This window comes from Arvicanthis niloticus, chromosome 26 (assembly GCF_011762505.2).
Source record: "Arvicanthis niloticus isolate mArvNil1 chromosome 26, mArvNil1.pat.X, whole genome shotgun sequence".
Classification (NCBI taxonomy): domain Eukaryota; kingdom Metazoa; phylum Chordata; class Mammalia; order Rodentia; family Muridae; genus Arvicanthis; species Arvicanthis niloticus.
The window spans coordinates 6947632-6973621 of NC_133434.1; the positions used below are offsets into that span (position 1 = coordinate 6947632).

The 25990-nt window shown below is 36.8% G+C and overlaps 1 protein-coding gene and 1 pseudogene across 1 annotated transcript; both read left to right on the top strand.

The window, feature by feature from the left end:
• Positions 1-990: 990 nt before the first annotated feature.
• On the top strand, positions 991-3943 carry LOC143438991 (olfactory receptor 8B8-like). Its single transcript, XM_076924694.1, has 2 exons — positions 991-1264; positions 1647-3943. Exon 2 carries the CDS (start codon positions 1664-1666, stop codon positions 2588-2590), a length of 927 nt encoding a protein of 308 aa, XP_076780809.1. The 5' UTR covers positions 991-1264; positions 1647-1663; the 3' UTR covers positions 2591-3943.
• An 8621-nt stretch (positions 3944-12564) lies between these two features.
• On the top strand, positions 12565-14022 carry LOC143438798 (olfactory receptor 8B8-like; annotated as a pseudogene).
• The last annotated feature ends 11968 nt before the right edge of the window (positions 14023-25990 follow it).

Here is a 25990-nt window from a genome sequence, read left to right on the forward strand (position 1 = left end):
GTAACTACTTATGAATTGGATTTAAGGTTTGCTTCACAGACAAAATTAATTTCTAGCAGATCTTGAGGTGAACTACTGGGGCTATATGGGTCATAGATATTAGGAAAGTACTTATGACTATTTTATACCCACTGCAGTTATAGCATTAGCCTATTAATGTTTTTCCAATGTACTGATAGATTACTTTATCTCACAACCATTATCAAAGATGCTCTTTTTAGAAATAAACTAAGATTGACATAGATATCTATAGCCCTCAATGTGTATTGATTTAGAGACTCAGTCTACTTCACATCATACCTTTCAACCAAGTCTCAGGAATCAGTAGAGAAGTAGGGTATAAGTGACAGAGGTCATAGATGACTACATTAAAACAATGTGTTCAGAGTGCTCCTAAAGAAGCCACAGTGGTAATAAGAGTATAACATAAAACTCGAGTAGAATCAACCCAGAAAAAATTGAAAACAGGAGGGAGGATATAACTATGAATTCTGCCTCTAGCTGAGTAACTATTGGCAGTTGATGGATGGATACTTTGAGAACCATGGTAAGTTTTAAGGATGTAGCCCCTGAGAAGCTACCTACTCCCAAGTAGATAACCCTCATATATGTGTACATAAAGGAAAGTTTGAATGGACACAGTGCCTTAAACAATTGGAAAAGAACAAAGGAATTTCAGTGGAATAGTGGTAAAAGGATAAAGAAAAGAATCAGAAGGGAAGATATGAGAAATGAAATTTATCAAAACACATTGTATACATGTATAAAATTCACAAAAAATAAAATGAAAGTGTATAGCCCTAGTTAACAAATTTCATTGCTATTGAACTAATTTGTAAGTTCCATAGCAACAAAACTGATCTCTTGGGAAAATACCAGGCAAACATAAACCTTTCCATTTTAAATCACATCCCTGAGATTAAAGACTCATAAAACCCTCCTGGGTCATTGCCAGATGGCTCTTATGACATCAGATATAGTATTGAGCAATCTCTGCAACAGAAAAGTCATTCTGGGAAAACTCTGCAGCAGAAATCATGGTCCAGAGCTTATGGCTTCTCAGAACCTGGAGGAATGAATGCTGTAGATTCCCCAGTTCAAAACTAGATTCACTCACCACCAAAAAGCCAAACCTGGCAACAACAGAAAGAATTATTTTTCTGGACTCTACACCTGTACATCTCATCCATTCCATCTGTACTGTTCCTTCTTTGAGACTACAGAAGAGTCAGTAAGATTACTTGTGCTGTTCTCATGTACAAAGGTAAGTGTTGAATTGGATGCATGATTTTTCCCCCAAACTAACTCTGAGAGACCCAGTGAGTCTTTGATGTGCCTTGTCTCTTGTCTGTTGTGATTATAACTGAGCCTGAAGTAGGAGGTGAATTGTTAAGGTAGAAGTAGAACCGAGATGCTACAGAGGCAATAATGGTCATCGCTTTTCTAAATATTATTCCCTAAGAAATAAACATGGCCTTTCATATATTTATGGTTATTTCTGTACTTTTACTTCCATAAAATGTGGAAAGCAAAGGTACAAAAAAGTGTGATCTTGAGTGTATTCTGCTCTTAGTCTTTCTTTAGTGTTGTAGGTTGAAGAAGGCTCCAATTTCATTTTCAAGTTATAATTTTTACTGTTCTTACAGATATGACCTAAGGAAGAATGGCTTTAGGAAATGACTCTTCGGTAAAAGAATTTATCCTGCTGGGCTTGACACAGCAGCCAGAGCTCCAACTGCCTCTCTTCTTCCTCTTCTTGGGAATCTATGTGGTCTCCATGGTGGGGAACCTGGGCTTGATTGTTCTGATTGTGTTGAATCCTCACCTGCACACCCCCATGTACTACTTTCTCTTCAACCTATCCTTCATTGATTTTTGCTACTCCTCTGTCATAACTCCCAAAATGCTGGTGGGTTTTCTTAAGCAGAATATCATCTCTTACTCTGAGTGTATGACTCAGCTCTATTTTTTTGCTTTCTTTGTTAGTGATGAGTGCTATATTTTGACAGTAATGGCCTACGACAGATTTGCTGCCATTTGTAAACCCTTGCTTTACCAGGTCACCATGTCTCATCAGGTCTGCCACTCGATGATGATGGGTGTTTATGTAATGGGCTTTGTTTGTGCCATGGCCCATACAAGTTGTATGCTAAGCCTGACCTTCTGTGATGGCAATATAATCAACCACTACATGTGTGACATACCCCCTCTCCTGAAACTCTCCTGCATAAGCACCTCCATTAACGAGCTTGTGGTTTTCATTGTTGTGGGTGTCAATGTAATAATACCCAGCCTCACGCTGTTTGTTTCTTACACCTTGATCCTTTTCAACATCCTCAGCATCCATTCTGCTGAAGGTAGGTCAAAAGCCTTCAGTACCTGTGGCTCCCATATAATATCTGTTTCTTTTTTCTTTGGAGCTGCAGCCTTCATGTATTTTAAGCCTCCTAGTGCATCTGCGGATGAAGATAAAGTATCTTCCATGTTTTATACTATTGTGGGCCCAATGATGAATCCTTTTATCTACAGCATAAGGAATAAAGATGTCCACATTGCGCTGAGAAAAACTTTGAATAGGAGTTTTACTTAAGTAGAAACTGTATTTGTTATAGAAGCATTCATAGGGTAAGAGTGGTTTACAACTAGGGAGCAAACTAGAGATGTAGTTACTTGTCAGACCATTTGCTTACATTCATGAGCCCTAGATTTAACCCACAGTTTAAAAATAATGGGTACAATTCTAAAACAACACAAAAACAATTACAAAAACAAAATGAAAAATCATTTATGTGAGAATATTGTGGAATTAAAATTATTCATAATTATGCAAAATTAAGGTACTAATGGGAAAATTTCAGAGGTAAGGACTGTGAAATATAAGTAACCCATTATCATTTTATAGTAGAGAAAATAATTTTACTTTGTAATTTTCCAAATCATGTTTTTTTTTCTCAGCACTAGAAAGTGAGCAAGCACATTTGTGCAGCCATCCACCAGTGTATCACATTCCAGCCTTAGAAATAATGAGGATTGAAGCACAGAACACTGGGTGATCTTATACTCAGAAAGGAAATGTCAAGGTTTCTTAAATGTATATCTTTTTATTTGCAGATTATATGAAGGAGTTCATATTCAGATTCCCTTGCATGTCAGACAAATGCTCTACCAATGACCTACATCTTAAGAACAGCTATGAGATCTTTGATTAGAGTACATCTAGAAGTCTTATTTACTTGTGCCACTGAGATATTGATTTATGCAACTTTATAGTCAATATTTCTTCAGTTAATAACCCCCTCAAATATTGGTAGCCTAGTTCATCTTGAAAGGTTCTTTTGTTTTCTCAAAGGCTGAAGTAGGGAGGGCAAATGCCCTTTTCAATTTGGTCTTTTCTCTATAGTCATATAGCAGTTTGGTAAAGAGGGGTTGTTGAGTCTGTTATGATTTTAGTGGTCTCAGACTGAAATGAAATAATTTTACTTAGATTATTAAAAAAATAAAAACAAATACAGCTCTGGAGAAAGGTGAAGATCTTTGTGGTCTTGGAAGGCTACAGACTAGTAAGATGCTGAAAAGATAATTTTTGTGTCTGTGAGTTTGTATCAAAAAATGATACACAGTGTCAACTCTCTTATTATCTTGGGTTGGTTGGTAGAAAGGTCTCTTTCTAAGGAGATGGTAGGTGACCTGACTGAAGATAGGGTTCTTCACTGAACTTTTAAGCATTGGGATGAGGCAAGCTTAGTTTCAGATACACAAACAATCTTCTGGTGATTTGGAATGATTATGAGACAGAGATGAACCCTATGCAAGCATGAGAACAGGAATAATATGCATACAAGAGTGAACAATAATTAGGAAATGAGGTTGGATTGGGGTTTGTGAGAGAAAAGAATGAATGTTAGTAAGCAAAATAAAAATCAAGGTGTTATCAATCATACAATGGACTTTGTTTTCTTTCTTTCTCCATAATTTGATGGTCAGTCAATGCTCATTCATAAACTGTCTGTAATTCATGAAACAAAAATTTAAATAACAAGTATTTCCATGTCTTACAGGAGGGATGGCTTTTCATTGGTAAATTAGCCAGTGATAGTTAGATATCAGGCTGTAACAAATATTAAGTGGGAGACACTTAATCCTGTCTCACCTCTTTCTCTTCAGCCAACTATTTCAAGTGGGAAGATCAGAAGAACTGCTTTGTTTTTGAGTCTTCATTTTGTAAGTTTTGTGTCTTCATCCTCTTAGTCCTAGATTCTGCATGGCTAATATTAAAACTACTGTGTTATACATTAAATAATATATATATATATATATATATATATATATATATATATATATATATTAAAAATTCCTACATTTTTATAGGAGGTTAGCTTCCACACTACAGGGTAAACTTAGGAAGGTGTGAGTAAGAAATTGGCAACTGGAATTGGTTATAATGTCAATGGATATAACCCCCCCCTCCATCCCCTGAAAGTGGAAGGCAATGAAAAAGAGAAAGGGAAGAGGGAAAACTGATGGTGATGGCATGAAAATTAAACCTCTACTGATAACATCAGACAACCGAAGAAAAGAAAAAGAAGGAAACTAGTATTGGTGGCAACCAACTTACGCTACAACTGATAGTATCAAGCAGGAGCTACCACTGACAGTAGCCACCTGGACTGCCACTGACTGTGACAGTAATCACAGAAAAGAAAAGAAAGAAGAAAAAAATAATCAAGTACACACAGTGGATGAAGCACAGTGGACTCCAGCAAGCAAGCTCTGACAAGCAAGTTCTAACAACTTCATAATACACATACATATATACATACATACATACATACATACATACATATATACATACATACTTATGTACGTACATGCATTCAGACAAACACATTCAGACATTGGTGCAAAATACAAAGGTGTAGCTAGCAAGCTATATTTTATATACAGACATTTGTTGTATAGAGAAAGCTCTAGTTAGCAATTTCTCACTACCTTACATACATACTTTTACACATAATTGGTGGATAAAGCAAACCTGTAATGATTAAGCTCCAACAAGTTTATATTTATTTTTTTCTTAGCTTGTTTTTGGATATACCAGTTTGCAAATCCACCAGCAATGGAGAAGTATTCCTCTTTCTCCACATTCTTGCCAGCATGTGCTGTCACTTGAGTTTTTGGTCTTAGTCATTCTGATTGGTATAAGGTGATATCTCTGGGTCCTCTGTTTTTGAATGAAGTAATTCTTCCTCTTAAGAAAAGAACTTTATCTTCAGGGGTATATAAAAGGCTTGGCAGGAATCTGACTTTAGCCAAGGACAAGGAAAAGGGCTTTAGGCAGGAATCTGACATTGGACCATGACAAGGAAGTAAGGTCAGGCAGGAATCTAACTTTAGGGTAAAACAGGGAAGTAATTTCAGTAAGGAATTTAAATCTTATGCTAGAACAAAGAAGTAGGCTTCAGGCATGAATATGACTTTGGGCTAGGACAGGGAAGTAGGCTCAGATATTTTGGTCATCTTGATATACCCTTAGAAACAGTGACTTTGCTTATTGCCTTGCTTGCTCCTTGACTATTTAGATTTATTGTATTGCTAGTTCCTCAACCTAACTGACCTAAACACTTGCATGTAATTAAAATGGTGTAAAAGCAAATTGGGAAAAAATAAACCTGTGTTCAGCCTCAGAACTGGCTGGGGTTATGCTACAATGTTCCTGTGCATATACAGTATATCAAGTTCCTTGTCCTGTTTGATTTTCTCTAATTTTTGAGATCTTCAGGGAGTCTTCCCCTATCACATCTGATCCATATTATTCTGGAAAGGATCCAAAGACTTTTCTCCTTTCTCGTCAACCAAAATACAGAATCTCTTTCCGAAAATTGTATGTCCTTGGTCCAATAGCTGAAAATCATTAAAGGTATAGCTTGACCTCTCTCCCAGAGGACTTTTGCTATAGCCACCAAACTCATAACCACACACATTTTGAAAATTAAAGCCATTCAAAGCAACTAAAGTAATCTAAGCATTCAGACAGTGCTTTCTCACCATCTTCTGCTTTTCGACCTATAATTTAGGATCAAAAGCCTCTATAGTTTATACATCTATGTATAATTAAATCCTCCCTACTATGGAGATTAATATCTTTGCCCCTTTATCTTTATATAATTCTCAAGGCCTAAATTTCTACTGTCTGAGCTAGGTTAGGCTTTCTATCCCATTTTTGACCTACTAATATTGAATGTCTCAATATATATTATTTATGTTTACTTACTGTATGAGCCTATTTCCAAGCTTTAGTTATGTCATACCATGCAAAAGCAAAGCAATCCCATTAATCCCATGTGATCCATGTTTAATTATTTTGACAATTTGCCTCGGCAAGACTTTGAAATTCCTTTAAAGAAATTTTTCCTTCAATCTCCCTTCTGTCCTTAAAAACAATCAAATCAAAATTATTTGTCCCTATCTTTTGATTATTATTATTATTGTTGTTGTTGTTATTGTTGTAAGTAGGTTGCTTCTGCCTTCTGTCTCTCATTGTCTTCCTCTTAGCAGCTGGCCTGGCTCTTTGTACAGCAGAGGTTTCCAGCTTCTCAGCTTAAGCTTTTTGTATCAGTTTCAAACCACAGGAAAATCCCCATGTGGCTAGGGCAAAATCAGTATATTTCCATTTATCCTTAAAAAGAATTAAATAGAATTTATAAACCTCTCTCCTTTATTTTTCTGGTGGCTGGAGGCAGGCCGCTTTTAATGTCTGCTTTTCACTGTCTTCCTCCTAGCATCTGATCAGGGAACCAGCCAGCTTCTGGTGCTCCCAGTGTCTCTGAGCTGAGGCTCTGTCTGGTGGTGGCTCTGTTCCTTTGTTCTAGTCTCATGGTTTGTGCAGGAAACGTGTGACTTAAGACTTGGCTCAGCTAGCTGAATAAGCAAATCTCCCCTCCTCCTAAACTTATCTCATGGTGAGTGTGTAATGTGCATTTCATTTGAGAATCTGCTAATTATTTTTAATAGTGAGTTCTTACCCCCCACATTAGGTACCATCTGTAGCAATGAATTTGAGGTACACCACTTTGGCTCCCAGCAGGTCTCATGCTCACATCTGCCCAGGATCAACCTGGATTTGAGAATGGAACACATACACGCACACACACACACACACACACACACACACACACACACACACGTTAATTTTAAAATGTCTTGGCTACCTCAAAGGCTGGGCAGTCTTAAACCTTCCCCTGCTACCTCAGGCCCAATCAGGGAAGTGGCCAATGGCCACCCACCCACATTCTCACATGGCTAGTTGGCTTTCTCTCCTGAAGTTCTTATGTCTCATCTTTTTCCCCTAAGTCATGGCAATTTTCTCTCTTCTCCTCCTCTCTTGCTAGCCCTAGTTCACACAAATCTAAGGGTCCCGTCTTGTCTCCCTTTGTCCAACCATTTGGCCACTAACATCTTTATTTACCAATCAAAAACCAACTGGGGACATGGACTTCAGTGTTTAGAGATGCAGATTCCTGATTAAATCAGAACATTAAAATCAATCCCTAACAATGAATACTTTGTTTTTGTAAATCAACCAACCAAACAACACACCAACAAACAACTAAGCCAAAAAACACATTCAAAACCCCAAACAAATAAATGACAAAATCAAAAAAGACTAAAAGAAAATATAAATCCTCAAGCTTTGTAAATATTTCATTTTTTGTAAAGAATTATAGTTTTTTTAGGTGAACAATAGTTGTACATATTTATGTGGTACTGTCTTATAAAGTGAAGTATATTGTTCATTCCCCCTCCAAAATACTTAGTATACTAGTAACCTGACTCCAAGAACACATTAAAAATATCATTCACCATGATCACATAGGCTTCATCCCAGTGGTTCAGGGATGGTCCAATATACAAAACCCATCAACTTAATCCACCAAAAACAAAACAAAACAAAACAAAACAAAACAAAACAAACAAAACAAAAAACCTGAAAGAAAGAAAACCACATGGATCATCTCACTAGATGCCGAAAAAGCCTTTCAGGAAATCCAGCACCACTTCATGTTAAATGTCTTAGAGAGGTCAGGGATTTAAGGTGCATACCTAAAAACAATAAAATCAATATATAGCAAGCCAATAGCAACATTAGATTAAATGGAGAGAAAATTAAAGCAATTCCACTAAAATCACAAATGGGACAATGGTGTGCACTCTCTCCCTCACTATTTATTCAATATAGAACTTGAATTTCTATAGACAAGCTAGAGCAATAAGACAACTAAAGGATTCATGGTGATTCAAATTGGAAAAAAGGAAGTCAAAGTACTGCTATTCACAGATGATACAATAGTATATATAAGCAACCTCAAAAATGCTACCAGAGAACTCCTACAGCTAATAAATACCTTCAGCAAAGTAACTGGATACAAAATTAACAAAAAGAAAATATCAATAGCCCTCCTTTATACAAAATAAACTGGCTGACAAAGAAGCACCACCCTTTACAATAGCCACAAATAGTATAAAATATCTTGATATAACTTTAACAAAAAAGTGAAATACACATACTACATGAATTTCAAGTATCTAAAGAAAGAAGCTGATGAATATATCAGAAGATGGAGAGATCTTCCATGCTTATGGATGGGTGGGATTCAGCTAGTAAAAATGACCATATGACCAATAGCAATCTACAGATTCAATGCAATTCTTATAAAAATTCCAACATACTTCTTTACTGACCTTGAAAGAAAAATTCACAACTTCTTATGGAAAAGCTAAAAACCCAGGATGACTAATACAATCCTGAAAAATAAAAGAACTTCTGGAGGTATCACCATCCATGTTCTCAAGCTGTACTACAGAGAAATAGTAATAAAAACTGCATGGTACTGGTATAAAAACTGACAGTATTATCAATGGAACTGAATGAAAGACCCTAAAGTAAACCCACACACCTCTGAAAAATTGAATTTGAGAAAGAAGGCAAAAACCATATAATGGAACAAAGAACACATCTTCAGCAAATGGTGCTGGACTAACTGGATGTTAGTACGTAGAAGAATATATATATATATATATATATATATATATATATATATATATATTCACTGCAAAAAACCTCAAGTCCAAGTGGATCAATTGTCAAACCAGATATATTAAGTCTGAAAGAAGAGAAAATGGGGAATAGCCTTGAATGCATTGATACAGGAGATGACTTCTTGAACAGAACACCAATGGCTCAGGCTCTCACATCATCAGTTGATAACTGGGACATCTTGAAACTGAGAAGCCTCTGTAAGACAAAGGACACTGTCAATAGGACAAAATGGCAGCCTATAGATTGAGAAAATATCTTCACCAGTCCTACATCTGACAGAGGGGTAATATCCAAATACTTCAAGAAATTAGAAACAAACAAACCAAATCCTTGACCCTATTAGTAATATTCTATTATCTTGCAGACAAGAGCCTATGAAAACTGCTCTGAGAGGCTCCACCCAGCAGCAGACAGAAACAGCTGCAGAGATCCACAGCCAAACATTGAATGTTGAATGGAGCTAACAGAGTCCTGTGGAAGAGGTGGACAGAAGGATTGAGGCACCTGGTGGGAATAGGAACCCCACAGGAAGGCCCAAAGAATTAACTCACCTGGATTTTGGTGTCCTGGAGATTGAACCACCAACCCAAGAGGATACATGGGGTATTTATGGAGCACCCCACAGATATGTCAAGTTTAATTGCTTTAAGTGCCTTATAAGTTGTTCTGAAGAAAACAGGCAACATCCCCTTTACATTATAGATGTAACCTTAAGAAGTATATATGATATGAAAGAAGACGCTATAAGGAAGTACATAAAATTTCATTTAGTGATGGAAAGTATGGAGAATACCGAAATATGAGACAGGTTTTCATGCTTTTCTATTTGAAGAGTGCCCAAAGCGGCAGTAATAAAATGTATGTAAAACTGGAGCATGAGTGATGTGAAGGAAGAATAAGGAAGCCAGAAGGGCTGGGTGTGACAGTAGATGGAATGGCAGAGTAGAGGAGTGAGTTTTAGAACAGTTAATTAACATTAAACTTTGAGAAACTCATGTGTAAATCTACTAATACATAAACTTCCTAAAATATACTCACATATAAAAAGAGTTTAAATGGAGTTGCTCTAGAGTTGGGAGTGTTCCTTTTAGACATCGCAGACTGAAATAAAAACACCAAACCAGGATTTTATTACCTTTTCTTGAATTTCTTTGCCAGTAACGTCCAAAAGAATACCTGGAATTGCAGACTGTTGTTTCTGCTGTTGGTTATCTCCAAATGATGATTAGGTGATTAGGTCCTATTTCGTAAAACAAGTCATCATGTGGAGAAAGCTGGTACCTTTATAGTAGCTTATTGTCTGGAGTTAAGAAATAAAAATTTCATGTCTATATATCTACATTTTTGTACTTTTTATTTCTTTTAAAATTTTTGCTAAGTTCATACAAGAAAACAGTGGACATCGCTCATGTTCATCCACTTACAAGTCAAAACTCTAGACTATCAATTTAAACATGGAGAACTGAAAAGAAGGATATGATATTTTTATGTGTATTATACAAACTCCTCAAAAGCACTCATTTCTACCAGCATGATTCAAAGGCTGGTGAGAAACTATCCCTTCCCTCATAGCAATTTCTCAACCCATGTTATTTTAAAGATATAGCAATATGTGACATTTTTAAAGTTAGTCTCGTCTTAGGTGCCAAGTTGAGAGATGAATCTGGTACTATTCTGTTTTTATAGAGTTAAAAGTCTACATACGCTATCGCAGGAAAACGTAACAGTTTATTTTATGGAGGTATGAGCAAAAGGAGCTCCAGTAATGGCTTGACAGGGCAGGATATACCCACTGGTGCAATATTGGCAAAAAAAGTTTTAGCAATAACTGGCCACTTATGGATTGGTTTAAAGCTTACTACACAGACAATTAATTCCTAGCATGGTTTTAGAACCAACCATTGAGGCTAGATGGATCATAGGTTCTAAGAAAGTACACATGACTATTTCTTTTCTGTGGCTATAGCGTTAACCTGACTATTAATGTCTTTCCAATATATTGATAGATTACTATATTTCCCAACCATCGGCAGAGATGCTTTTATGCAGTAACTTGAGATTAACCTAGATATCTGTAGCCAGTCAATGAGTATAGAATTAGACTGTGAGTGTTCAGTCTTCTCCAAATCATACCCATCACCCAATTCTCTGGAATCATTAGAAAAGTAGGGGTGGAAAAATTGTAAGAGCCAGAAGTCATAGATGACTACATTAAAACAATGTTTTTAGTATGTCCTCAATGAGCTCACAGTGGTAACAAAAGTATGCATAAGAGCTGAGTAAAATCAAACCTGAAAAACTTCAAGACTGAAGGAAGAATATGGTCCTGAATTCAACCTCTTCCTGAAAACTAATGGCAGTTGATGGATACTTTGAGATTCAGGGTCATTTTCATGGATGCAGCACCTGAGAAGCTACCTACTCTCAAATATATGGCACACACATATGTGTATGTAGAAGAAGTTCTATATCCACTCAGGGGGTTAAAATGGAAATGAACAAATGAGTTTCAGAGAAAATAGTGATAGAAGGATGGGAAATGAATTTGAGAGAAAGACTTCAGGATGAAACATCAAAACACATTGTATAAATGTATAAAATTCTCAAACCATAAAAAAATGGTATAACCCTAATAAGCCAATGTCACGACTAATGAACTAATTTCTAAGTTGCATAGCAACAAAGCCTGATCTCTTGGGAAAATATTTGGCAAACATAAGCCTTTCAATTTTTAATGAGGTCCCTAAGATTAAAAATTCTTAAAAGCCTCCTAGGTCATTGCCAGATGGGTCTTATGACATCAACAGCTGCTATTTACCAACCTCTGTGATAGAGAAGGTATTCTGATAAATGTCGGCAGTGGAAAAGATGATTCAGAACTCAAGGCTTAGAACCTAGAGGAATGAGGGCTCTAGATTTTCTAATTTATATTTAGTTATCCTATCATCAAAAAGCCAAACCCAATAACAACAGAAAAGAATTTTTTCTCTGGACTCTACACCTTTGTAGCCCATCCATGCCATTTGTACTGGCCCTTCTGTGAGAGTACAGACGCGTCAGTAAGATCACTTGAGAAGTTCTCATGTACAAAGGTAAATGTTGAATTGGATGCATGATTTTTCCCCCAGACTAACTCCGAGAGACTCAGTGAGTCTTTGATGTGCCTTGTCTTTTCTATTTTGTGATTACCACTGAGTTTTAAGAAGTAGGTAGATTGTCAAGGTATAAGTAGAAATGAGATGCTACAGAAGCAGTAATTGGCATGGCTTCCATGAATATTATTCTCTAAGAAATTGCTGTTCATATATTTATACTTATTTTTGCACATTAACTTCTATAAAATGTGGAAATAAAGGGACAGAGAAGTATGATCTTGAAGTTATTGTATTCTGGATCTTAGTTTCTCTTCAGTATTATTGGTTGAAGAGGGCTGTGTTCATGCTACAATTTTTACTGTTCTTACAGATATGGCCTAAGGAAGAATGGCTTTAGGAAATGACTCTTCGGTAAAAGAATTCATTCTGTTGGGTCTGACACAACAGCCAGAGCTCCAGCTGCCTCTCTTTTTTCTCTTCTTGGGAATCTATGTGATCTCTGTGATGGGGAACCTGAGCTTGATTGTTCTGATTGTGTTGAATCCTCACCTGCACACCCCCATGTACTACTTTCTCTTCAATCTTTCCTTAACAGATCTCTGCTATTCCACAGTCATAACCCCCAAAATGCTGGTAGGTTTTGTGAAGCAAAACATCATCTCTTACGCTGAGTGCATGACTCAGCTCTTTTTCTTTGCTTTCTTTGCTATTGATGAATGCTACATTTTGACAGCAATGGCCTATGACAGATATGCTGCCATCTGTAAGCCTCTGCTTTATCAGGTCACCATGTCTCATCAGGTCTGTCACTTGATGATGGTGGGGTTATATGTAATGGGGTTTGTGGGTGCCATGGCCCATACTGGTAGTATTCTAAAAATGACCTTCTGTGATGGCAACATTATCAATCACTACATGTGTGATGTACCACCTCTTAGGAAGCTCTCCTGCACAAGCACTTCTAGCAATGAGTTGGAAGTTTTCATTGTCGTGGGTGTCAATGTCATAGTTCCTACCCTGACTATCTTTATTTCTTACACCTTGATCCTTTCCAACATCCTCAGCATCCATTCTGCAGAAGGTAGGTCAAAAGCCTTTAGTACATGTGGCTCCCATGTGATAGCTGTTTCTCTTTTCTTTGGATCTATAGCCTTCATGTATTTTAAGCCTTCTAGTGCATCTGTGGATGACGAGAAAGTCTCTACCATTTTTTATACCATTGTGGGCCCAATGCTGAATCCTTTCATCTACAGTATAAGGAATAAAGATGTCCACATTGCACTGAGAAAAACTTTGAAGAAAAAATTTTTGCCTAAGTAGAATCTGTACTTGTTATGGAAGTATATGTTAAGAAATATGATGTGTACAACTGGTGAGGAGATTAGAGAAGTAGTTGATTGTTAGAACACTTAGTTATGTTCCTGTGGCTCTGAGTTTTACCCAAAATTTTGTAAACCAATAATATGAGGAACTAAAAAACCAAGTATTTTTAAAACAATATATTGAGAATAATGTCAAATCAAAATTATTTGAAACTAAATGAATTATTCTGAAATTTCTGAAGTGAAGTCAGCGTATGGTGTCCACTGACTATATGAACTGTCTGTCTTTTTAAACTTCTATTTGATAGACATGTTTTTTTTTTTTTCTGGTTCGTTCATAAGTTTGTTGCAGTGTTGAGTAGTTCTCTTGTTGTATTGCTTATTGCTTTTGAGAACATTAAAACAACAAGTGAAAATCTTTGACTCATCAAACATGGATGATATGTGTTCTGTGTTTGTTGATTTCACTTTTATTGTCTCTGTCTCTGGAGTTTTTTTTTTTTTTTTTTTTTTTCTCTCATTGATCTTTCCCAGTTACCGGCAGACATGGGAAACTGAATCCTGATGGTGCTCTCTGCCAGAGCTTTCTGTTCTCTCTGCTTTATGTACGTCTGTCAGCTGTGCACTACTGTAGCTGCCCCACCAGAGTCTCTTATTGCTCAAATTTCCCTTTCCTCTACTCTCTCTGATTCCTGCCTCTGGTCATTGGATTCAGTTTTGTAGCAATTCATTTGCAGCAATTTAATAGTATTCAAATGTCATTTTATGCTCTTGTACTTTATAAAAGCTGGCTCTGGAGTTTGGCTATAACTTCCTCTACTCCCACCCAGTTGCGAGCATGCTTGTTTAAAATTTTCTTCCAAAACTGTGTTTTGTGTCAGGTGGGCCACCTGACTTTGTGACAAGGAGAGAAAAACAAAACAGCACAGGAGAAGACACTGTCCACTTTAATATAGCTAAAATGTGCACTATTCCCAATGGAAATTGTTGGTACTTCTCAAAAAGTTTTGGTTTCATTTAACACTCTAGGACTTTTGCTGAATTATCAACTTTATCTCAAGATTTGTAAAACTATTGTTTAAACTCTTTTTAAGTTTATTGAGTATGGCTAAAATTTTGTAAGAATCTGTAACAAAAATTTTATTTAAACTTATAACAAAAGGGTTTGAAAATTGAAAATTTACTCATAGCTATTTTTCATTTATTACAATATAGTACATATATAACTTAAATTTATAAACAAAATGGCAAACATCCCAGATAACAGCTATGTAACTTTTCCCCAACTTTATTAAGGTGATGATATGATATAAACCAACTAAGGAGGCAAAAACTGGTCTGAAATGAAGATTTTCAAATTAGAATGGAGTTTTGTCCTTAAACTAAGAATAAAAGATGTAGACAAAATCCTAAAAGCGGAGTTTATGAAAAATAGCATTTAAAAACAGTGCATATTTAATAAGACATTAAAATGCACATGTATGCGTTTATATAGAAAGATTGAAAATAAAAATGAAATGCTTCACAAGTAAGAGTATATAGGCAGTTCTCTCCTTTACTTAGCAATGTTCTTTACTATGATACCTGAGGAACCAGTAACATTTGGGAAAGAACATTAGGAAGGCTATGATAATCAAAGACGTGAATAAAAGGCTTTAATAATTTTATTCCTCAAACATAGCATTATAAATGAGGTTTTATTTACTATGTTCAGTAACTTTTTGCTCTATTTTTTTAAATGGCTAAATAACATGTCTTCCGGGTGTTAGCGAGTCTCAGAGTAATGTCGTTAATGAAACCAAAATGTTTGTCTTTGAATATCCTCAAAATTCAATGGGTCAAAAAACTTACCTAGTTTGATATATGCAGAGATTCCTCTAGTTATTTTACAAATTCTATTTTTCACTCTAAATAAAAGGTTATGGCCATTTACACATACCTGAGTTAATAGAATACACTTGCTCGGAACCCAGAGTAGTAGACCTTACACATCTATTTAAAAAGGATCACAGCAGAGTCCATTGCTAGAAGAAAAGCCAAGTAGGAAAGGAGATGAGGAAGGCTGTCTTATGGAAGTTAACAGCCCAAGTCACCTCCTGGCTTAGGGATACTTGCCTCTGGCCAGGTTTTTGATGCCTACCTGACAGTCACTAGCAGGGACTGACATACCTTGTTGAGTCTTTTGATTGAAAAATATAAGCTGGCTCTAGTGGTGGGGCCCTGGGTTATTTAGTCCTGTCATTTGCAGTGAGGAAGCTTGGCTATGCAGTGTGATGCCTTCTACTCCTTTGCCTCTCACTACCTGGGGCAGTTGGGAGAGCTAGCATGAATGTCATAGGAGAAGGAGAGGTGGCTCTGCTCTTCACTGGCTATAGCATATCAGATAGGAGGCCCCTTACCTGGGCAAAAAAGTGGAGCTGGCCCTGATAGCAAAGACACAGCTGAGCCAACCCTGAGGGTGTGAGAGCGGGAGAGCTTACTCAATCCTTTACCAGCTATAGCACTTGGAAGAATAAGCCCAGTGCCTGTACTGGGCTGAATAGTGGAGCTGGCTCTGGAGGTCTGGATGTGGACAAGATGTCCCCAAGGGAATGAGAGCAGGAGAGCTCACCCTGCCTTTTGCAGTGAGTATCTTTGGGAGGATTAGCTGGAACAGTGCTGGAGAACTCATCTTGGTGCTGATGTGGAAGAAGCAGTAGGCAACCATCCATGCACAGATCCAGAACTTCAAGTTGGCCAACCCCCCAAATTTATATCATCTGTTAATTCTTGGAACATATGGAAGGGCTAGTCCTACTGATCTAAAGCAGCAGAATCTCCAGGACACAGAGCAACAACTGGTTAAGGAGGAGGCTCAGTGAGGATCCAATGTTGATATTATGAGAGAAGCCAGACTCATTGCAGTGAACATTTGCAAATGAAGGTATGTAGACAGAGAGGTATACTGTAGGACACATTGTGACACACTACAGCATCCGTGACAAGCTTTTCTATGCATTGTTTTGTATTGTTTATTTTGTTTCTTTTTCTTTTCTTTTCTTTCTTTCTTTTTTTTTTTTTTGAGAAGAGATTACAAGGGTAGAGGGCAGAATTGAAGTGATGCAGGGAGATGATTGAGACTGGGCTACATGATTCAAAACTTACTAACAATCAATACAAAGTTGAAAAAAAAAAAGAAAATATGCTTTTTTAGATAAGACAACCAGAAGTTTAATGTCATGAGATAGGGTCTGGATAGGGGTTTGGATAGATTAAGATGGCAGAGATCTGTATCATTCTAGGTAAAGAATAATAGATATTGGAGAAACAGATGAATGACTTAGGATACAAGGGATAAAAGAGGAACTAGAAACACAAAGAAGCGTATGAGAAGCTATGAATTAGGGTCATATCTATGAGCACCAGAAATTGAGAAATGATGCAGCAAAACACTGTCCAAAGAAGTTTGGCATAAGGCTTATAGAATATCTGTCCTTACCTAAGGTCTATTCAGGCTAACAGAAACTGTCTTAAGAAAGTATGTCTGGCCTCTTTGTTTTTGCTAACTTCTTTAAACTTTAAGTATTTGTATCAACTGAGTCATAAAATGAACTGTAATATTCTGTAATGATGCAGCATGGAAGGACCAAAATGAGATTTTCATTCTTTCTATGGACTACCCTATAGAGGAATTTGACTTCAGCAACATGTGTGCTCTGGCAAGGAATGATATCCAAATACCTTCTAGGTCTGTATGATCCTGCAGGAATGAAACACATTTAATACCCTTGTCTGGAATACAGACACATCCTTAGTACACATCTTTAATCTAAACAACGAAGGTAAAGTTAGTTTGTAGAAGGAAGCAGGCATGTTTGAAAGTGATGTCTGATTGAGTGGAAGACAAAGTGATGAATGAAAGGAAGATTTGACAGAATGAGTCAGAGATAGGATATGCCCAACTCTTACAAGAAGAGCATAGTGAAGAGAGGAGAGAGAGGGGGATGAAAGACAGAGAAAGAGAGAGAAGGCGAGAAAAGAAGAAGGGGAGAGAAGAGAAGAAGAGAAGAGAAGAGGAGAGGAGAGGAGAGGAGAGGAGAGGAGAGGAGAGAAGAGGAGAGGAGAAGAGAAAGAGGATGGCAGTTTTACATAGATAGGTTGCCAAGAGAACACTAGACACAGGAAGACAGGATGAGACATGAGACAGAGAATGAGGAGTCAGAATATTAGAACATATTGCCAAACTAGTATGAGGCCAAGCAGAACAGTTCAGGCAGAATCAGTAAGCTTGGTAGATTAGATCATAAGAAGGTTAGAAGCTTTTATGCTTAGATGTTGGGATAGTTAAAACAGAGAAAGAAATGCTCTGGGCTCAGCCCAAGCCATGCATTCACAGAGCTTAGGTATAGCTCTCATCTCATCCCTTTATTTGAGGAAATAAAAGGTACTTTTACACTACATTTTTTTATTTGAATTTTTTTTCAATAGTAAAAGACCTTCAATTCAATAATTGTGATTTTTGTAAGGTTCAAACATAACAGAAATAAGACTGTGAAATCTAATCCACTAACTTGTAGACTGTTAATAATAAAACACACAAGTTGATAGTTATTTACCTTATAAAGCATAAAGTTTTTAACGTCATCAGAACCAGGCTTATGATTATGCTAAGTAAAAGTGTAATTCATTTTATCAGGGCAAGATTCATTTAGGCTTCTGTTAAGCTTAAGGCAAGCAACTAAAGGCATGCAAAGCTTATTTAAGGCAAAACAAAGTGAATAAATGGTCCTTAAAATTCTTCAGAGATCTATTCAATATAACATACAAGATTGTTTAATAAAAAGGCTTCCTGTAAGTAGGCTTCAGACATGAAAATGATCTTGGGCTAGGATAGGGAAGTAGGCTCAGATACTTTGGTCATCCTGATAAGCCTTTAGAAACAGTGATCACGGGACTGTTCACGTAGCTGGGTTTAATGACTTGCTTGTTCTTTGACTGTTTGTGTTTATTGCCTTGCTTGTTCCTCAATTATTTGCATCTATTGTATTGCTAGACCCTCAACCAAGAACTGACCTTATTACATGCATGCAATCAAAATGGTATAAAAGCATAAAGGAAGAGGGGGTATAGGATAGGGGGTTCTAGGGAGGGGAAACGAGGAAAGGGGATGACATCTGTACTGTAAATAAATAAAATATCCAATAAAAAAGTGTAATAAAAAGGCTTCTTGTGATAAACAAAATTTCAGCTCTTAATGTGTTTTATGATAAAAGTTTGGATTGAAAAAGAAAAAGTAAAGAATAAGCTCTGAGGAAGAACAACTTTTGAGATCTGAGATATGAAAGCTTATGTAAGTTATGGCAGTTTAGGAAAATGACTTAAGGTATGTAAATGCAAGATGTAAAACTCCGAAGAAATAATTAAAAGATAAAAATAAATAAAGCTTAAAAAAATCATATGTGGTTGTAAGACTTTCAAATGTCAGAGTTTTAACATATTCATCAAAGGAGTTCTGATAAACCCTTAGTCTGTCTTGTGAAACACAGACTACTATTTAAATTTCCTTTGATTATCTTCTAAATACAGACTTAAGGTTCTGTCCAAAGTGTTCAAGCCTATGGACAGAGAATAAAGTTCATGTTTTTAATCCCAAATAATTTGGTTTTGGGTCCTCAAGCTTTTACTATAATACAAAAATGTGAGTCTGTTCCAGCAGTTTACTGATCTCTTTCTGTCTCTGTCTCTGTCTCTGTCTCTGTCTCTGTCTCTGTCTCTGTCTCTGTCTCTGTATCTCCCTCCCTCCCTCCCTCCCTCCCTCCCTCCCTCCCTCCCTCCCTCCCTCCCTCCCTCCCTCCTTCCCTCCCTCCTTCCCTCCTTCCGTCCCTCCCTCCCTCCTTCCCTCCCTCCCTCCCTCCCTCTCTGTCTCTCTTTTAACTTAAAAAAATTCATGTAAGCTTCAGGGATTCACAACTACCTCTAACAGGTCAAACATACTCCACATAAGTACTCCTCCTGTCATGTCAATCAACAGCCTGAGCTCTCCAGCTATTGTCTGTTCTTGAGAAGCAAGTTCCAAATGTAAAATTTTCCTTTACGTTCCCTAACTTTAACTTTTGTTCCTAGTCTTTATCTGTCTTGGTAGGTTTTCACTCACCAGATTGACATCACCCACAAATCAGCTGTGGACCTCAAACTGCTCCAAGGTGATTGGTACCACTCCAGTCCCAGGAAGATCACGAAACTAGAGAGCCCTGGACTTGCTGAAAGCTGATATAAGCCAGTACAATGTGATTGTTCCCCAACTCTTCAGCTGGGTCGCTAAACCAGATGCTTTTAATGAATATCCATGGCCTTTATCCTGTCCCTGCTTTTGACTAACATTCCAGCCTTCCTATGCCTTAACAATGATATTCCAATTTCAGCTGAGAAACAGTAACAGAATAGAGTACATTGCCCCCTATTTTTAACAAGAAGGCTGGATTGGCAGGTCCAAAGAAAACTAGTTTTCCTCCACTAGAGCAAGTCACTTCTATTCTCCCTGGCAAAGGGGACAAATAGCTACCTTTAGTGACTATTGGCATACCAGGATTTATGCGAGCCTATAGGTTCCTTCCTTATCAAGAAGGTACACAATAAAACCAGACTAAGATCTGTCAACAGGTTGATTCATTCGGTGAATTAATTCTATAACATTATAGTTACTACACCTGCTGTATGCAGAACAAGGAGGTTATTTTATGGCTTTCAGAGAAAATTGATTCTATACAAAGCCCTCAGGAATCATTACAGATGATTTGACTGTACTAAAAACCAAACCAAACAAACCAAATAAAACAAAGTTAAAAACAACCAACTTCCCTGCCCCAACTCTGCAAAACAAAAGCAAAAACAAAGAAAGCAGAAGAAACCCAACAAATAAAAGAAAACAAACCAGCAAACAACAACAACTACAACAATGACAAAACCACCATAGACAGGGGAAAGATTCAAAATGAGGCAAGGAATTGCTTCCTGTTCTTATTTTCAGATTCCTCCTAGTTAATATCTGTGCTTTTTGTTATTGGGGGACCTCTAGCACTTCTGCTCAAGATGATTATTGTTGACCATTGAATCATTAGTGCCTTAACAAAATATATAAATTCCCATATGGGTCCATTAAAATTATGATCATTAAATCCCCATATTAACAGGTACCTACTGCAGAGTCAAGAATTTGATTCAGAATACAACTAATAGAGAATGTGATGTCTAATGTTCTGTTTTAATTTTAGATCACTTTGATTACAAGATCTATTGAATAAAACTTTATTCTGAAAGCCCCACTGGCCAAAGGACAGATGGAGTGTTAAAGAACGTTCAGGGCCATTCTGGTATTGTGTAATTTAAGGAAACTAATCTTTAACCAGATAATGATCAAAATATGAACTGCTTCTGCTTCTGTAAACAAAGCTTGTTTGCCCAAGATAACTATTGAATCTGAAAGACTTGTGTTTGCTAAACACTGTGGTTGTGGTTGCACTTAACCAAATCTATGTGCATGTCCATGGACAGAATGTAGAATGTGTGCGTACACATGAATGGAATGTGTCTGTATGTTTTACTTTCTTTATAAAACTCTCTTGTATGTGGCTTGGCACTACATCATGGGAATCCTGAGTCACAGGCATAACTGTGGCTGACTAGTATCTGAATAAAACCCTCTTTGCTAAAAATAAATAAATTTTTGTCAAACTAGTGAATCTTTAAGTGACCCCAGACTGTGGGAATTTTGCTATCTATTGAGGTACTGTGTGCTAGACACCATAGATAATGTTTTTAAGGACTTTTGAAGAAAATCTTCCTTAAATCTATGATGATACAGTTAATGCCTTATTTTTCAATAAGAAAACTGAGACTTAGAGGGGTTATGTATGTGTTAAATGCCATATGTAGCTGCCAAGAAGCAGATATGATTTTGATCAGGGAAATAATGAATGCATTTTGCTCCACAGCCCATGCACCTAACTACAATATATATTATTTGAAGGAGGTGGGACTTACATTAAGAGATCATTAAGAAATTGCTAGTACTTTGTGTTCAAGGATTTGAGCTCCAAGTTTGTAATAGAGCTGTGTTCCTTGTTTAAATTGAAATATATTTTATGGTTATTTGAGCATTTGTTAGGTACACCCCTGTTAAAGTTTCTCAGATCCCATAATTATGGCAACAGATTAGCAAACTAACATTTATCATAAATAAAATTGAAATTGTTACTATTGTCTCTGATATAAGAATTGTATTTGTGATTTTTTTTTTAGTGTTACATTTATTCTTGGTTAGTTAACACTGTAATAATAATGTCTAGCCCATTTCCCTTGTCACATGGATTTTCTTATTTTAAAAAATAGTTAAAAATATTTGAAAAGTATTAAAAAATTTTGGGTGCTCAGCGATAAAAGGGACATTTTTTATCATACCCCTCCCTTCAGGTTTGTGGGGAGCTGACGGAAGGCGGCTATCATCTTTGCAGCCATCTTGAGCCATATACCCTGACATGAGACTTGATTACAATAGCCTACAACAGCTGAGCACACTCTGATAATCTTGGTTTAGATACCTTGAGATTAAAGGTGTGTGAGATTAAAGGTGTGTGAGATTGAAGGTGTGTGAGATTAAAGGTTGTGACTTAAGAGTGTGACTTAGAGATCAGATTTAGAGACAAGACCTAAGGGCATGATTAAAGGTGTGACTTAGAGGCATGGCTTAGAAGGGAGACATATAAAGGCGAGAGGCAGACAGAAGACAGATCAGAGATTCAGATACTAGGAGTAGGAGTAGACGAGAGACACTTTAGAGAGAGGAGAGAATGAAACTCTTTAGAGGGTACAGCTAGGAAAGAGACTCTTAAGAGAGTACAGCTAGGAACTAGACACATTATTGAGTACAACTAGGAACTAGGAACTTAGAACTTGGGACTTGGACTAAGAAGAGAGACTGATGAATAAATGGGATTGAATCACAGTCTGTCTGGTCTCCATTCTTCAAGTCTGTCCTCACTCTCTCTCTTGCTGAACCCCAACCCGCGGACTGGAGCGGCAGCTTGGGCCGGGATACAGTGGCTGCCCAAACTCGGGGCAGCCTGGGCCTCAACATTTTGCTCAGGTCTCAACACAGGTTCAGGGATGTTCACAGATTAGGAGCCAGAAAAATATAAGAGCCTGAGGTGATGGTAGATAACTTCAAGCGAAGAGACAACTAATACTAAAGCCTTTTTGAGAAGCTATGTGGAAACCTACTGTATAACTCTCTTAAAACTGTAAAAGAATTTTAAAAAGAATTACCATATAATGGTGAAGAAAATACCTTAAGTAGGTATTTTATGTTATTGACTAAAACCTCCAGTGCCAGAAATAGGTTATATCTTGTTAACTATTTGCACAAAATGTTCCCATAGTTTACCCAGATGAACCATCATCACAGGCTATCACCAAGGGTATTATTGGTTTCACTTGACATTCTGACAGTAAGGCCTTATTTCTGACACCAGTTAATGCCTTCCAAAAGGGAGGTATTCAGCTAGTTCTCAGGAAGTTCAATTCTACTGACAATCATTCACCATGCCAGTAGGCATCTTGCTTGGTACTGGAGGTGAGAGATGAATAAAAAAGATAAGCAAAGTGAAACCAACCTGCATAAAATGTTTAACATTTTAAAGTAATATATTTTAATGAATCACCAAGTCCTGATTACTGTGGGACCCAAAGGAATACTGGTCCTGTGGGGCACATTTCAAGTTTGCTCTATGAAATTTTTGATCCCTGAGTAATATTAGAGTCAGGAATAATTCATTCTAGAAGCTGTTGTATTTCTTTTTATCTTAAATAAAAAAAATCTGCATTTGGGACATTTCAGTTTTCTTCTTTCTGCCAATTTATTTATTTTTTGAAATAGTCTTCACCATTTCTATTTGTTATGTAGAAAAATAACCTGTGATTATTCTTATGTTCTGACAGTTCAGTTGTTTGTAAGTTTACTTAGTCTTTTTGGTACGTTTCCCTACTCCAAACTTGAAAATTCATGTCCAGTTGTTTCAGTGTATATAAAGATTTGAGGAAAATTTCACTCTCAATCTTGTGCTTGTAACAATACTTCAATATTTTTCAGCCCTTTGGATAATGTCTTGGAGGCTTTTGTTGCTGCTGTATGCTTGTTTCCATTTCATGAGAAATCGTTCTGAGTACTCTCTTTTAATGTTTCCTTTATATTTTTCGTTTATGAGTTCTCACAGAATTACACTTAATTCTGATACCTTCCTTTGCTTTTTCTTGTTTCTTCCCCTTCTGTCTTGCTCTCCTGCCCTTTCCTTCTCACTGCATTTCCCCTCCTTCTGTTCCTACTCACTGCCATTTTAATCCCTCGGAAACTCGTGCCAGTTCCCTCTCTCTAGTGCTGGTCATTTTTATTATTCTCTTACCTTATTCATCTTTGTAAGTACTAAGTTGTTTAATTTTTTTCAACAAAGAAGGAAAAAAAAAAACTGATGGATCCCAGTGGTATCCAAAAAGGAACAAAACTTTAATTTTTGGCATTTCAGAGCTTATTATAATTTAGGGTTACAAATGTTCCTCTGATCTGAGATTATGTTGCAGGTTCTCAGCATTTTGAGAAAACCGGAGTAACATTCAGGGATAAAAAATATAGGTTTCTTTCTTTTCTTCCTTCCCTTCTTTCCTTCCTTCCTTCCTTCCTTCCTTCCTTCCTTCCTTCCTTCCTTCCTTCCTTTATTTCTCCCTCTCTGTTTTTTGTTTATTTCTTTGTTTATTCTTTTCTTCTTTTCTTTCTTTCCTTCCTTCCTTCCCTCCCTCCTTCTCTCTCTCTCTCTCTCTCTCTCTCTCTCTCTCTCTCTCTTTCTTTCTTTCTTTCTCTCTTTCCTACTTTCTGAGGTTAGTTACTCTGATCTGGAGTCAGTTTGATGGACTCTCTTAGAATTAGCTTTGGTTCTACATGCTTTATGAATGTGGTCCTTGTCCACATCCATGTCTATAAATAAAAGCATTGGCACTCTATAAATATTTGCCTGTGGAGAAATATTATCTTCTGGTATCGAGTATGTTTTCATGGAGGGCTGGAAATGGACTCATTTATTCATTCTTTTATACATATCTACAGAGCACCCCACACATATGTCAAGCTTAATTGCTTTAAATGCTTCATAAGTCACTCTCAAGAAAACAGCCAATATCTTTTTTTTTTTTTTATTATGGACTTGTATTAAGAAGTATGTATGATATCTATGATAGAAGAAATTATAAAGAAGCACATAAGATTTCATCTAGTGATGGAAAGTACAGAGAATCCAGAGAATACATGACAGGTGTTCATGCTTTTCTATTTGGAGAGTGCCCAAAGTGGCAGTAATAAAATATGTGTGAAACTGGAGCATGAGTGATGTGAATGAAGAATGAGGAATAAGGGAGCAGAAAGAAGGTTGGGTGCAACAGTGGAATGGCAGAGTGGAGGAGTGAATTTTAGATGGGTTAATTAACACTAACTTTTGAAAAAGTCATGTGTAAACCTGCTTCTATACAAGTTTCCTAAGTGTACTCATGATTAGAAATAGTTTAAATGGAGTTGCCCTATAATTGGCAAAGAGTATTCCTCTTAGACACCATAGGCTCTCAAATAAAAAACCCAGAACAGGGAATGAGCTGCCTGTCTCTTACAGTTGTTTGCCATCAGTGTCCCATAGAACCCCCAATGTTATTGGTTATTATTATTAATGATATTGCCTCTGTTCTTTGTTATCCCTAAACTTAATGATTGTATTCTATTGCAGAAAACACCATATATTCAAGTCATATCATAAGGAAAGAAAGTTTGTATCTTTCTAGTAGCCTATTGTCTAGAGTTTTTAAGAAAAATTCTATCTCTACATATGTGCAGTTTTGTACTTGCCTTTTTAAGTATTTGGTAATTTCTTACATGGAAAGAATCGACTTACATAGTATTCATCTACATACAATTCCAAACATGCAGTGCTAAAAAGAAGGACATATAATTCTATTTGTATTACACAAACTCATCATAAGCACTCATTTCTCTCACCATGAGTCAAAGGTTTGTGAGAAACTCATTCTTCTCTGATAGCTGTTTTTCAGTGATTCATTAGATAAGTAGGGGTACAAAACCTGTAAGAGCCATTTGTCATAGATGACTACATTAAAACAATGTTTTCAGACTGTTCTCAAAGAATTCACAGTAGTAACAAGAGTATACATAAGACCTGAGTAAAATCAAGCCTGAAAAAAAAATTGAAGACTAGAAGGAGGATATGGTCATGCATATTACCTCTAGGTGAGTATTGGCAACTACGGGTTCCAAGAGAAACATGATCTGTTTTTCAAGGATGCAGCAGCTGAGAGGCTACCTACTCTCAAGTACATGCCCATCATCTATGTATACATATAGGTAGTTCTGAGTGGATACAGTGAGTTAAAAAATGGAAAAGAACAAATGA